The sequence below is a fragment of the Zootoca vivipara genome, chromosome 10 (assembly GCF_963506605.1).
Source record: "Zootoca vivipara chromosome 10, rZooViv1.1, whole genome shotgun sequence".
Lineage (NCBI taxonomy): Eukaryota > Metazoa > Chordata > Lepidosauria > Squamata > Lacertidae > Zootoca > Zootoca vivipara.
In genome coordinates, this window is record NC_083285.1 from 32,467,189 (window position 1) to 32,479,898 (window position 12,710).

The 12,710-nt window shown below is 40.9% G+C and overlaps 1 protein-coding gene across 1 annotated transcript in view; it reads right to left on the reverse strand.

The window, feature by feature from the left end:
- The window catches only part of PPFIA2 (PTPRF interacting protein alpha 2), a 260,822-nt gene that overhangs the window by 10,980 nt on the left and 237,132 nt on the right, over positions 1-12,710 (reverse strand). The window contains exons 23-26 of the mRNA XM_035128598.2: positions 7,351-7,432; positions 3,835-4,035; positions 1,774-1,836; positions 511-540 (exon numbers count right to left, since the gene is read on the reverse strand). Of these exons, the coding sequence (XP_034984489.1) occupies positions 511-540; positions 1,774-1,836; positions 3,835-4,035; positions 7,351-7,432 (376 nt within the window). The remainder of the gene's footprint in view (positions 1-510; positions 541-1,773; positions 1,837-3,834; positions 4,036-7,350; positions 7,433-12,710) is intronic.

Consider the following 12,710-nt stretch of genomic DNA (forward strand, 5'->3'; position numbering starts at 1 on the left):
TGGCAACTATGTCTACCTGCCCCACACCTGAAGTCACATACAATGTCAGGGTGTGGGGGGAAATGGCCTTGTAGGCCAAACTGAGACCCATACCAGACCAAGTCAGACCCACAGTCCAGAAGTTCCCCACTCCAAGAGTCAACCCCCCCCCCCATCCATATTCCCAAGGAGGCAATTCTCTCATCACTTGCTCCAAGCATCTTGGATTGCCTGTCTTGCAGTAAGGGTGTGTGTATGGATTAATTCTTGAGTCAGAGAAGTTGATTCAGCGTAGGTTAACCCTTTAAGGCACATTGAAGCTTTTGCCTGGGGCTCAATTATAATTAGCAGCACAAAACCAGCTTGTCTTAGCAAAAAGAGAAAAAAAGAACAAGACCATTAAAATATCCCTAGTTTCTAATACTTAAATAAATATGAAGAGCAAGCACTGAACTCTTTTGTGGAAGGGGCTGACAGCTCCCCAGTGCCAGATGTTGAGCTATTATTAGTCATACCAGAAAAGGTTCCTACCTGAGCCCAGCTGCCTTCCTCATTCTCTTTCTGCAGTGTTGAGGACAGCCATTAGTAAAGCGAGTTAAGAACACAAAATGAAATACGGCGTGAGTCAAGAAAGCAAAACAACAGATACAGTGCCGTACGTTAACTGTGCGTTTCAAACAGAAGGGTAATGAAATTAACCTACAGCAGGGTTAACCGCTGGCTAACAAAATACTCTTAATAAAATTAAAAGTTAGGTAAGAAGCAACTTCATGCTCTACCCTAATACATCTCACACTGGCCCATTTAAACAGTGAGGAAAGCACACATTTTGGGGAAATTTACAGAACAGACAGAAATGTCCCACATGGTCACACAAAACAGCTGATATGGGAACAGTTTGATTCTCGTTTTTCCACCATTGCTTTCATATTTGACAGGGATAAATCTGGGAAGATTTATTCACGTAATGGAAATAGGTAAGCATCAGGACAGACGTATAGGTGGAATATGGGACAGAGGTAGCCAATTCTGAGCTGACAATGTGGACAGTAAAACCTCTCTTTGCAGGGAACTCTCAGAATTGTAGCTCTGTGAGGGGAACAGGTGGGTCTCCTAACCATTCTCAGCACCCTTAACAAATTGCAGCTCCCAGGATTCCTTGGGGGAAGTCATGACTGGTATCATAGTACTTTAAATGTATGGTGTGAACTTCTTCTAAGTAAACAGTCTGCCATCATACCTCTGGGATTAGCACTATGTCACAAAGCATATTACTGCATCAGCAACACGGGCACTATGATGTCATCACAACCTGTCATCAATGCACATTTTCACAACGACGGTTTCAGCAAATATATATCACCACAGAGAATTATTTCCAGTCTAGCCTACTTAAACAAACTGCAATAATTGCTGCGCCAAGGAAATAAAACGAACAAAGTTATTAAACTAATAGAAACAGAATTCAAAATGGTGATTATTGCTACAACCTTATGTACAGTTTGGACTTACTTCTGACTAAATAGACACAGGCTGCGCTGGACAACTTGTGAAAAGCCAGGCCATTTCTTCATAAGCACCTACATTTATTGTTTTTCTTTATTTTGGCATGAATTATCTGACTCATTAACTGTACCGTGACATTCTCCTTGTATATACGGAATATTCAGCGTACATAGCTTAAAATTCAAATAAATATTGTGTAAAACAATATGCAGCTGTTCTATAGCTTATTCACATATAGTGTTAACTAAAATCCATACTTTGACATTGAAGTAAATATGAAAAACTAACCATTTTAGCTGGAGCAGCAAGAGTTTCCATTTCTTCATGGGTCACCCAAACATTGCCTGAGGGCTATTGCCAATGCCCACAGGGAGGCAGGTAGAATCCGCATTAGGTAAGCAGTGTTAAAGAAGAAAGGCAGCAACACTGTAAGTTAACAGCATACAGCATCACAATGAGCACAACCACGTCCTTGCCTCAGTTGAGCAGCGGCCAGAAACAACTTCAGACAGCTGCTTTTCATCTTCCTCCACTTTGAAAAAAGATACGGAGGTGATCCCCTGAATTCCATTAAATGCGTATTAAGGAATACCAGTAAGATTGCCATTTCCAAACACGACTGTTACTACTTCTTATATAGAGCATGTTCAAGTGGCTCTTATTTCAGCAGACAGGTATGCTTTTTCAGGTCTTTGGAGACCCAAAGGCTACATACATATGCACAGGGCATTTCTAATACGATAAACCTTTTAACTCGTATGATAAACCTCATGAAATGGAAAGCATGGGTTGAAGTCTGTAGATCTAGGTTAGGGCGCTAATTTTAAAAAAGATAATCTTTTAGGATGCAAACAGGGAACATGGGGTCATCAAATGACTATTCTAGAATGGAGGGGGGAGAGACATTGCTCCCCCACCCACCCACACGGTTTCTCATTTTGTTTTGCTAGCTCTCAGATGTTGCCTCTAACATTTTGTGCAATGCAAAATTCAAAGCGCAGTTCAGGGGTTGCTTCTTCAGGCAATATATCAAAGAAAGCTAAAAGGGTTGGCAAGACCATATTCATTCTTTTCCTTTTTTTTGAAAATCATATCTAGAAAAGAATAGCCCCCACTGAACCAGCAATTTCTACATTTTTTTTAAAAAAAGTATTAAACATCTTCAGAAAAGATATTGGCACTTTGGCAAGTATAATTCCTTTTCTTCCAAGAATAAATTCAGAAAATTGGCCCTTTGTTCACATCATATATTAGTTTTCTAATCTTTGGCTGTATCTTAGGACTGATGCATTTCTTAGACAAATGAACCAATCTGTAACCCTCACCTTATTTTGTTACTTGGAATTCATTGGAGATCATGGCAATCATGATTTCTCAATATGTCTCCACAAAACAGACACATGCACACCTTTAGATGCATGGAGTTTCTCCTACAAATTTGTACACCTGTGCAGGGAAAATTCATATGTGAAGCTGCTCCCAAATATAATTTGAACTCTGGCCAGAAGCAGGACTTACCAAAAAAGGGGGAGGAAAAAACCATACTTCTCTGCTGAGGCATCTCTTGGCTATTTCAGTGAGACAACAGAGGCCAATGCTTCTGCCCAGCACAACAGGAGAGAGAGAGAGAGACTTGTGGCCACACATGCCTACTTCAGTGCGAGAGAAATATTGTGTGCCTCACTATTGTTGCTGCCTGCCTAAGGAGACAATGGCCATTGTGACTTCATGCTGATGTTGTTGCTACTTTGACTAGCACAGGTGCCCTCATACTGCTTTGCCAAACAAAGGTTGCCCATGGCTAAAGCCACTTCCACAGGGAATGTGTTCCTTACACACCAGATGACTCCCTCAACAATTGCCTTTTAGGACATGGGGATGCTTGCCCTCCAACTCCTGTTGAATATCAGCAAAAGCATCTCTTTGTGCTATGTCTGCCTGCTTGACAATCATTTTTACAACTAATGCAAACCACTGAAGAGTTAGCAGCGGCCACTTGGGAATGAAAAAGCACCAGAGATCCAATCTGGGAATGGCTGAAGTTATTTCCATTGGAAAAAACAGTGGGGAAACGGAAAATCAAACCCCAAAACATTACCTCCTGCATGTTCTCATCCCATGATTTCTGCTGTCTCCTTGCATGGTAAGAAGTGTTTAAAAGGAAACCGAGAAATTACATGTCCGTTAGCTTAAAGTCTGCCTTGGGTAAATTGGCGGAAAGCATCACTAAAGATAAAACTATTAAGCAAATAAGACAAACAAGCCTTGCTGATAAAGGAGAGGTCCATAAATGGCTAACTTCCATGCTCAGGCAGAATTCTAGCTGAGTGAGAGAGGAACGTGACTCACCGTTCTAGATGTCGGAGGGGCCGATGGGCTTGTGAGTGATACCATCTCCTGGATTGCCAGACGGAGCTTTAGGCGATGAAGAGGGTTGCTGATTCCAATTTCCCTCTGAATTTCCGTATCTGACAAGGCAGACATAATGGCACCGCTTTTCACATTTGCACGGCAAGCAGCAACATACCAGGCGGGCATTCCCAGCCACAACTGTTGGGGGGTGGGGGGTGGAGGGTGGGAAACAAAAATGAGCATCAAAAGTAGCAAATCTGACTGCTGAAGTTTTATGCCTGGAGCTGAAATGGGGTGTGCGTATGGCAAATATGGGGTGCTTGTTGTTGTTTGTGTTGGACAGGGCTGCAAAAAGGAAAGAAGCCCCCTGACTCATATTCAAGCAGACCACACTGTCACCTGTCCCTGTTTATGGCATTCAGGGCAATGCCCCGTTGTGAACCTCTTCATAACCCCAAGTGGCTGCCATTTCAGTGGCAATTTCTTTTTGCTTTAATGCAGTCCTTTCCCTAGTGACAGTGTTAACAGTCACACACTCAGGCTTGGTTACATTTCCTTTTTGTTACTAGGAAGAAGCAGAGTTATTTTTCAAACCAAAGCATGTCGCTGATAGAGACTCTGAACAGGAGTGAACTGTTGCAAAACAGGTAAGGTTTGGGAAGTTTTAACGAAACATTTTTCACCCTCTGAAACTGCCTTTCATTCTATATCCCTTTGCTTCAAAACCTCTGGCTTAATCATAGCTTACAGTACATGCAATTCAGGTGTAGTGAAATGATTTTAAAATTCAGTTTCAACAACAGTGCTGTCTTTCTTGGAAACAAATGCCACCCCAGAGCTGGATTTAGACTTGATGAGGCCCTAAGCTACTGGAGGTAATGGGACCCTTTCTATGTCCAACTGTCCTTTGTCAACAACAAATTGCCACTGTTTTTTGTGTTGAGTATATGCTATATGGTAATTTATGGACCTAATAGGTATCTAAAGCCATTTTAATTGTTTTTTAATCTTATATTTTGGAAATATATTTTCCCCCTTTAATTTGTTTGGGGGCCTTCAAATAGTCTAGGGCAAAGCCACATTTTAGCCTTTAGCTACAAAACGTCCTCTTCCATCAGTACACTTTTGGTTCCCATCTTTCAGCTAAGCCTTCTTAATAATTTAGGCTTCCTTCACAGAAAATGAATGGAATGAAGCTGCTGCTTTCAGATCCTGTGAATATCTACACTTTTCCTTTTTTTAAACTGTACATGTTACACACTTAAATGCAGCACCTTTGTTTTGGATCATTTGATTCAAGTTGTTCCTTCTGCGTTGAAAAATCCTAATAGCTCAATACACTCTTTCACTATCTCTCTGTGGGCACCCTTAGGAAGCATATATGAGGCAATAGACGACCCCAAATGGTGGGAAATTCTTAATGCTAAGGGATATCACATAGTCCAAGATATGTATAGAGGAGAATCCTTAAAGTCATTGCAGGAAGTAACAAAGAACATAGGTAACCAATACTGGTTAAAAATTGGAGGGTTATATAATAAAATTCTTAAAGCTCAAAAGATAGGAAATATGAGATTAGAAGAGCCAATATAGAGGAACTATATAAACAAATGGAAAAAAACTAAACAAGGAATGATAGGTAAAATCTATAAGAGGATGATTACAAATAAAGAACTGACAACCCAACTTATTCAAAAGATGTGGAGTAAGGAAGAACAAATTAGCGAATCAAAGGTCGAAAGGATAATGAAAGGAATAGACGAGATTAAAGTAAGCAAATTTAGGGAGCTCGAACTAAAATTCTTTCTAAAATGGTATAGAACTCTGGCCCAGCTAACTAATATGATACCAGGATTGAACCCTAACTGCTGGCACTGAGAACAAGCCAAGGGAATGGTTCTCCCATATGTATTGGGAATGCCCAGAGGTAAGGGGATTTTGGAATAAAATCCTTAAGTTTATTAATGAAGTTTTTAAAGTGAAGTTACCTATAGACTTCAATCTTATGACAATGGGTATACTAGGAAACACGGCCATAGAGAAAGGTGACCAGCACACCTTCAAAGCAATGGTACTAGCGGGAAAGGCAACAATAGCTTTAGGTTGGAAAGATAGAGAAAAATGGACAGTAGAGGTCTGGACTAATTATTTGTTTGAATTTATTCAGTCAGACATTGTGGCAGTAACGTCACAGGAAATAACATGGAGGGCCAAGTCTACTATTATAAGGATCAGATGGAACCCCTATCTTCAATGGATAACAACTACTGGATCAGAAGACATTCAGTGGAAATTAAAGACATTGTGCCCGTGGCTGAGGACAACAGTTTGAACCCTTCCAATGGATTATGGGTGGGGGGTGGGTGGGAAGGGAAAGGGAAAATGGTACGGGAAATTAAAAATTGGAAGGAGAGAATATAATGTATGTAAAAATTCTCGTGCTTTAATAAAAATCTCTTTTTTTTAAAAAAAAGACACTCTTTCACTCTCTCACAACTTGTAAACCAAGTAGGAGAACATATGTTTGATTACTAAAGCTTATTGGGGAATTCTGCTTCATCAAACACGCTCAGTGCTTCTACCTTTGAAATACAAGTGCATGAATTTCACTTCAACAGTAATAATCCTGCACATTGTGGCCTGAAACACAGCATCTGTTTTTAGCATAGGAGGAAGAGCAAACTCTTTAGCTTTTCTAAATGGCTTGCTTTTTAAAGAACAAACAGATTTATAGTGATTGTACTCAAGAAAGTGGAGATTATTAATACTGAACGCTCCTCTATCTTTACTGATGTATTCAGATTTTAAATATTACAGGGAGGTTCAGAAGCCAGAGTGATTCAACTCAGAAAGCAACTTTCCACTTAATAGAACTGAGGATCATTATTTACAGTGTGGTATGTGGTGTTGTTTGTACAGTGGAACCTTGGTTTATGAACACCTCGGTTTACGAATTTTCGGTTTACGAAAGCCGTGGACTTAACCTGAAGCAAACTTTTCCATTGAAAGTAATGGAAAGTGGATTAATCTGTTCCAGACAGGTCCGCGGAGTACTCAACCTGAAGCGTACTTAACCCAAGGTATGAGTGTAATTGGTTCTGGAAGTCCGTACTTAACCTGAAGCGAACTTTCCCACTGAAAGTAATGGAAAGTGGATTGATCCGTTCCAGACGGGTCCGCAGAGTACTTAAACTGAAAATACTCAAACCGAGGCGTACTTAAACCGAGGTATGACTGTATTCATTGCAGACCCTCAGATTTGTTTAGATTAATCTGTATTTTTAGAAAGGTTTGGCCATTCTCTGCTTTTATAAGAGGACAGCTGGAGAACTTGCTGCTTTGTGCTGGAGCATAGTATAAGGCATTCTGGGAGACTCTCAGTAAAAGGAATGAATTAGTGCTGCTTTTGTTTTTCCTTTATTAATGCCAAACCTGTATTAGATCTTAAATGATTCATAACACTCAGGTACAATCAGGTATGCCCACATTGTCAGAATATTCTCTAGCACTTACCTCTAGCCACGCAACCACTGTGGGCCCATCCCACTGTGCAAAAGGCAAGCCCTTCCTCCGAGCTTCCTCCAGGAGTTCATGCCTAAAAGACCATCACAAATCTATTAAAGCATATGGTGCTACCTAGGAGTACCACAGACATAATTATGCTCAGATACAGTTAGCCTGTGGTAAATCACATCAAATATACATTACTTTAGCTGCCTTTATTTGTCCGTCAGCACTGTTGAACTGTTTAGACGAAAGAGAAAATGTTATTTCTCTTGTTGAGAAAAATGGGCTTCCCCGGCCATGAATTCTCTTGCTGAATTCACAGAATCATTGAGTTAGAAGGGACCTCAAAGGTCTAACCCTCTGCAAATGCAGGAAAACCACTTTTACAGCATCCCTGTAGGTGACCTGACCAGTCACTCATGAATGTCCAACATGTGGACAAAAACACTTTTCAACTTTATTTTTGAGCATTACTCAAGCTGCATGGAAAACCCATTACTATTCAGTTGTGTTATAAACCATTGCATATGTATGTTTGCTCAGGATATCGTTTAGAGAAAGAACAACTATTTCCTGCTAAATTAACACTGACTTCTGTGGAAAGTAATTAAGCAGTACAATGAGAGATGGACTCCATATTCTCTTTGTTGTATGAGCTGGATTTGAAATACACATGTTGGCCTCTTTCCAAAACCAAATATCACTTAGTCATTTGAGGGCTTCAGGTGTGAATGGTTACTGGGAGAGGGAAAAGGTTCTTACATCACGGAAGAAGTGTTTTTGTACACTGTATTGTTTTGTCAAATCAATAGCTGTCCATTTGACATGGCCCAGAACTTTCTAGTACATAGCTCCTATTGCAGTGGCTGTTGCAGAGGAGGAAAAGAGAATATGTCACCTGGCTGAAATGGGGAACACATATCTTCCACGGTAAAGGAGTGCTTGAACACTTGTGATCAAACTGCTTTTGGTGATTTCTCAAAAATGAAATATGTAGGTTATATAATTTCAAGTGCTTGCCATTTTGTACACCAGGATAAGTAATTCGTGCATGCAAACTAACTATGAAAAAAGGTGGACACTATTTTTCACCGTTATAAAAAGAAGACAGTTTTCAAAATCTAATCTTTTACACACATGCAAATAAGGGTTTTTTTTAAAAAAAAAATATTATCAATCAATCATATGATTAATCTAAACCTGTCTTAACTTGATGATGCCAATTTTGAATTTTGCCATTGAAGTCAGTGAAGGTATCTATATGTGTTAAATATCATGGCTCAAGGGCAAGACTGCTCTTTTGATAATAACATTCTCCAATCCTTCCTAACTGAATTTACTAAAGTGAATTTATTCATATACTTGTTTGCAGCTTCTTCATTAAATTATACAGGATAACCTAAGATATGCTGACATTCAAAAAGAACACTCCCCCCCCTCCATTCCTTTAGGGCTGTTAATGAATGAAATGCTGTAGAGTTAATACAGTGCTGTTGGTTATTGCTTTCTTTTTCAATTTAATGCAAAAATAATTAAAACTCATTTTGTTCCATTTTAGTCTATGCAAAAAACTAGAATTCAAATGGACCTTCTTACCATTCCATTCTACAAGCCATTACATATTCAAACATTATTTTTTTAAATATATATATATATATATATATATATATATATATATATATATATTGTGGAGTATTAAAAATTGCAGTAATGTTGAAGAAATTAAAAGGTCCATAGAAGGGTAAATGCACCTTGTTTAGCTTCACCAATGAAGCTAAACAGGGGTGGCAGTTTTGTGGATGGAAGATCCCCTGAGAATACTGTTTGTGGCATTCTGAGCTCCAATTTGTACACGGCACAGAGTCATTAAGAAAGCAGTTAACTGCATGAATGTTGCAAACCTTTCCTATTACGTTACCCATGCATGCCAACCGAAATGCATACAGTGTTAGCATGCCAGCCTCTCTCACCCACCTACTGCTGGACTGCTTAGTGCTGTCATGCTAGAGTTGGGTGTGTATGGGCCTAGCACACATGGTAAATAACATTGAAATATGACAAGGTATGAAAGGAATGCTGACATGGGTCAATGATTTACCTATCACCTGAACCACATATAATTGGGACCTTAGAAACTTGAAGAAAGGGTAAATAAACAAAATAACAACCTGGAAATATATGCTAAGTCGACTTGGAAAATGCTGGATAAGGGAACCCCATTACTTTTTTAAAGGTAAAGGTAAAGGGACCCCTGACCGTTAGGTCCAGTCGCAGACGACACTGGGGTTGCGGCGCTCATCTCGCTTTACTGGCCGAGGGAGCCGGCGTAGAGTTTCTGGGTCATGTGGCCAGCATGACTAAGCCGCTTCTGGTGAACCAGAGCAGCGCATGGAAACGCCGTTTACCTTCCCACTGGAGAGGTACCTATTTATCTATTTGCACTGTGTGCTTTCGAACTGCTAGGTTGGCAGGAGCTGAGACCAAGCAACGGGAGCTCACCCCGTCACAGGGATTCAAACTGCGAACCTTCTGATCAGCAAGCCCTAGACTCAGTGGTTTAACCCACAGCGCCACCCACATCCTTTTTTTTTTTAAGATACCATGGTGAAATCCAATAGCAGCTTGCTATCTCATAACTCAACCCAGAATCTCTCATTTTTGCAGAAGATGGTGAACTATGATTTTACCATGGTCAGCTCCTCAGTCATTGCCTTATGCCAGGCATCCCCAAACTGCGGCCCTCCAGATGTTTTGGCCTACAACTCCCATGATCCCTAGCTAACATGACCAGTGGTCGGGGAAGATGGGAATTGTAGTCCCAAACATCTGGAGAGCCGTAGTTTGGGGATGCCTGCCTTATGCTGTTCATGGGATAAAGGTAAAGGTAAAGGGACCCCTGACCATTAGGTCCAGTCGTGACCGACTCGGGTTGCGCGCTCATCTCGCATTATTGGCCGAGGGAGCCGGCGTATAGTTTCCAGATCATGTGGCCAGCATGACAAAGCCACTTCTGGCGAACCAGAGCAACACACGGAAACGCCGTTTACCTTCCCGCTATAGCGGTTCCTATTTATCTACTTGCATTTTGATGTGCTTTCGAACTGCTAGGTTGGCAGGAGCTGGGACCGAGCAACGGGAGCTCACCCCGCCATAGGGATTCGAACCGCTGACCTTCTGATCAGCAAGCCCTAGGCTCAGTGGTTTAACCCACAGAGCCACCTGGGTCCCTGTTCATGGGATAGATATGCATAATTATTTGTATTTTGGTCCTTTTGATACCTTTCATGAACCATCTGGGAAAAAAATTAATAGAATGTGTTGCTAAGGCAGTCACTGTGCAATTGAGAGAATTTTATAAGTAATCTTGGCCATTCAATGTCAGGTCCAGTAATGAGCAGAGCACCCACAGTACACTTCTCTATGTAAGATAAAAGGGAGGGGGAAAATACAAATATGAAGCATGAGAGAATAGCATTAATGTTCAGCGAATTCCAATTGAGAACACAAGTGCAAAAGTGGGTGCTGACTTTAGTTTGCATGCCACTGATTTTCAACCATTTTCTTTCATTAAGATATCAGATGAGCAGAAACATTTGCACCTCATTATGCAGATATAATCCAGTGCAGAATGAAATGATTAAGTCCCACTGGATGTAATAAAGAGCACCTGTTTTTTCTTAGAAGTAGTAATAGGAATGCAGCCTTGTTTATAACGCAACATAGTGCCATAAGCTTTACATTACAGGATAGTATGTATGTTTATCATAGAAAAAAAAGTGCAGGAGAAGGGCACAGTCCAACAGGGAACCTGCTGCACTTCTGGAACTTTCTTCCATTTCAGTAAGGGATTCCAGCTGGAGAAACTTGACTAGAAAATTATGGGACTGCTCTCTTCAATGGTTTGTTGAATGCTGCCTTTGTTAAGGAAGTCTTGCTGACCACTGAAATTCCTTATTCACTACTAAACCTGATCCAGACAGAGCACTAAGCCAAAGCATGGCTTAGTGCCAAGGCTGGCCTAAGACATGTCGGCACGTGAGGGGAACCACAAAATGGCACACACACCCCTCCCAGGGAAGAAGGGGTGAGTGAAGATCTACATCAGGAATTTGGCGGCGGTGGGGGAATCAAATCAACCCTATGGTTGAAGGGTGAATGAAAGGCTGTTGTGCAGGGGTGGAGCTGCTCTGAATTACGCTGGGTGGGTGCAGACCCCAGGAGATCCCAGAGAGCAACCCCTGCCATTTCTTCTCTAGGGGTGGGAGGAGACCAGCAGTGTCTCTTATTTGCCAAGAGGCTGCTGTAGAGAAAAGCTTTGGTGGGGCTGCCAAGGAGGCGGCAGATCCAGCTTCCAAGCAGCCCATTGATGTTACTGTAGCAGGAGCTGCGGCGGCGGTGGCAGCAAGCAAGCAATGATCCCCTTGGAGGCTAGATCTGCTGCCCCTGTGGATCCTGTTGCCTGAGGCAGTCACCTCAACTTGCCTCTTGGCTGGGCCGGCCCTGCTTAGGGCAAAAGGCTGGATTTCAAGAGAGAAGAGCACAAGTCCTTTGCCTCTTCCCCATTCCTGCTGTTACTGTGTTATTGAGAAGCAAAGCATCTGCATCTTTTTCTCCAGGAAGCTGTACATTTGCTTCTATAAGCCGTATCATGGTTTGGCCTAGCGTTGTGTGTGAGCATTGAACTGCTCCATGAAATAAATTCAAAACAGTCAACAGCACACAGTTCTACTCCATACAGCGTAGCTAGGTTTCTGACACAATTTAAAGTCACTATTGAACTTCTCTGGATAGATGTGTAATTCATTTTCTATATACATTCTGGTAGAATAAAGGGGTCGGGGGAATCCTCAAAAGATAATTTTAAAAAATCAAATTTAAAAGTTTTAAAATCTAAAAAGTGAGGAAGTTTGATTACTCTTAATAAAAGCACGGCTTGCTAAAATAATGCTGTCAATGCTGTGCATATGTTTCAAGGTGGTGAAAGTTATTGCTTTTTCCTAAAAGCATTCATTAGGTAAATGGAAATATACCATAGTTTGGAATTGCTGAGTAGCCACTAGAAGCCAGGGCCTTAACTTTGAATTATAATGAGAAATAATGACTGCTCAAAATATAACACCACTACCATAATGAATCAACCAGCCTGCATAATATGTGGCCTTGGAATCTTATCGTAAGCTTGCAAGATACAATTACAGACCCCTGGAGTTTTCAGGTATATTAAAGCCATATTTGATTGCACCCATTGTAGAAATACATTTTAACATAAAACTCTTAAATTAGTATCTTCCGTCCTTTCCAGCTCCACACACAAAAGGGCTTTTTGTAAGCTTATTGTTTTAATCACAGAGATGTTTGGAAGTTTA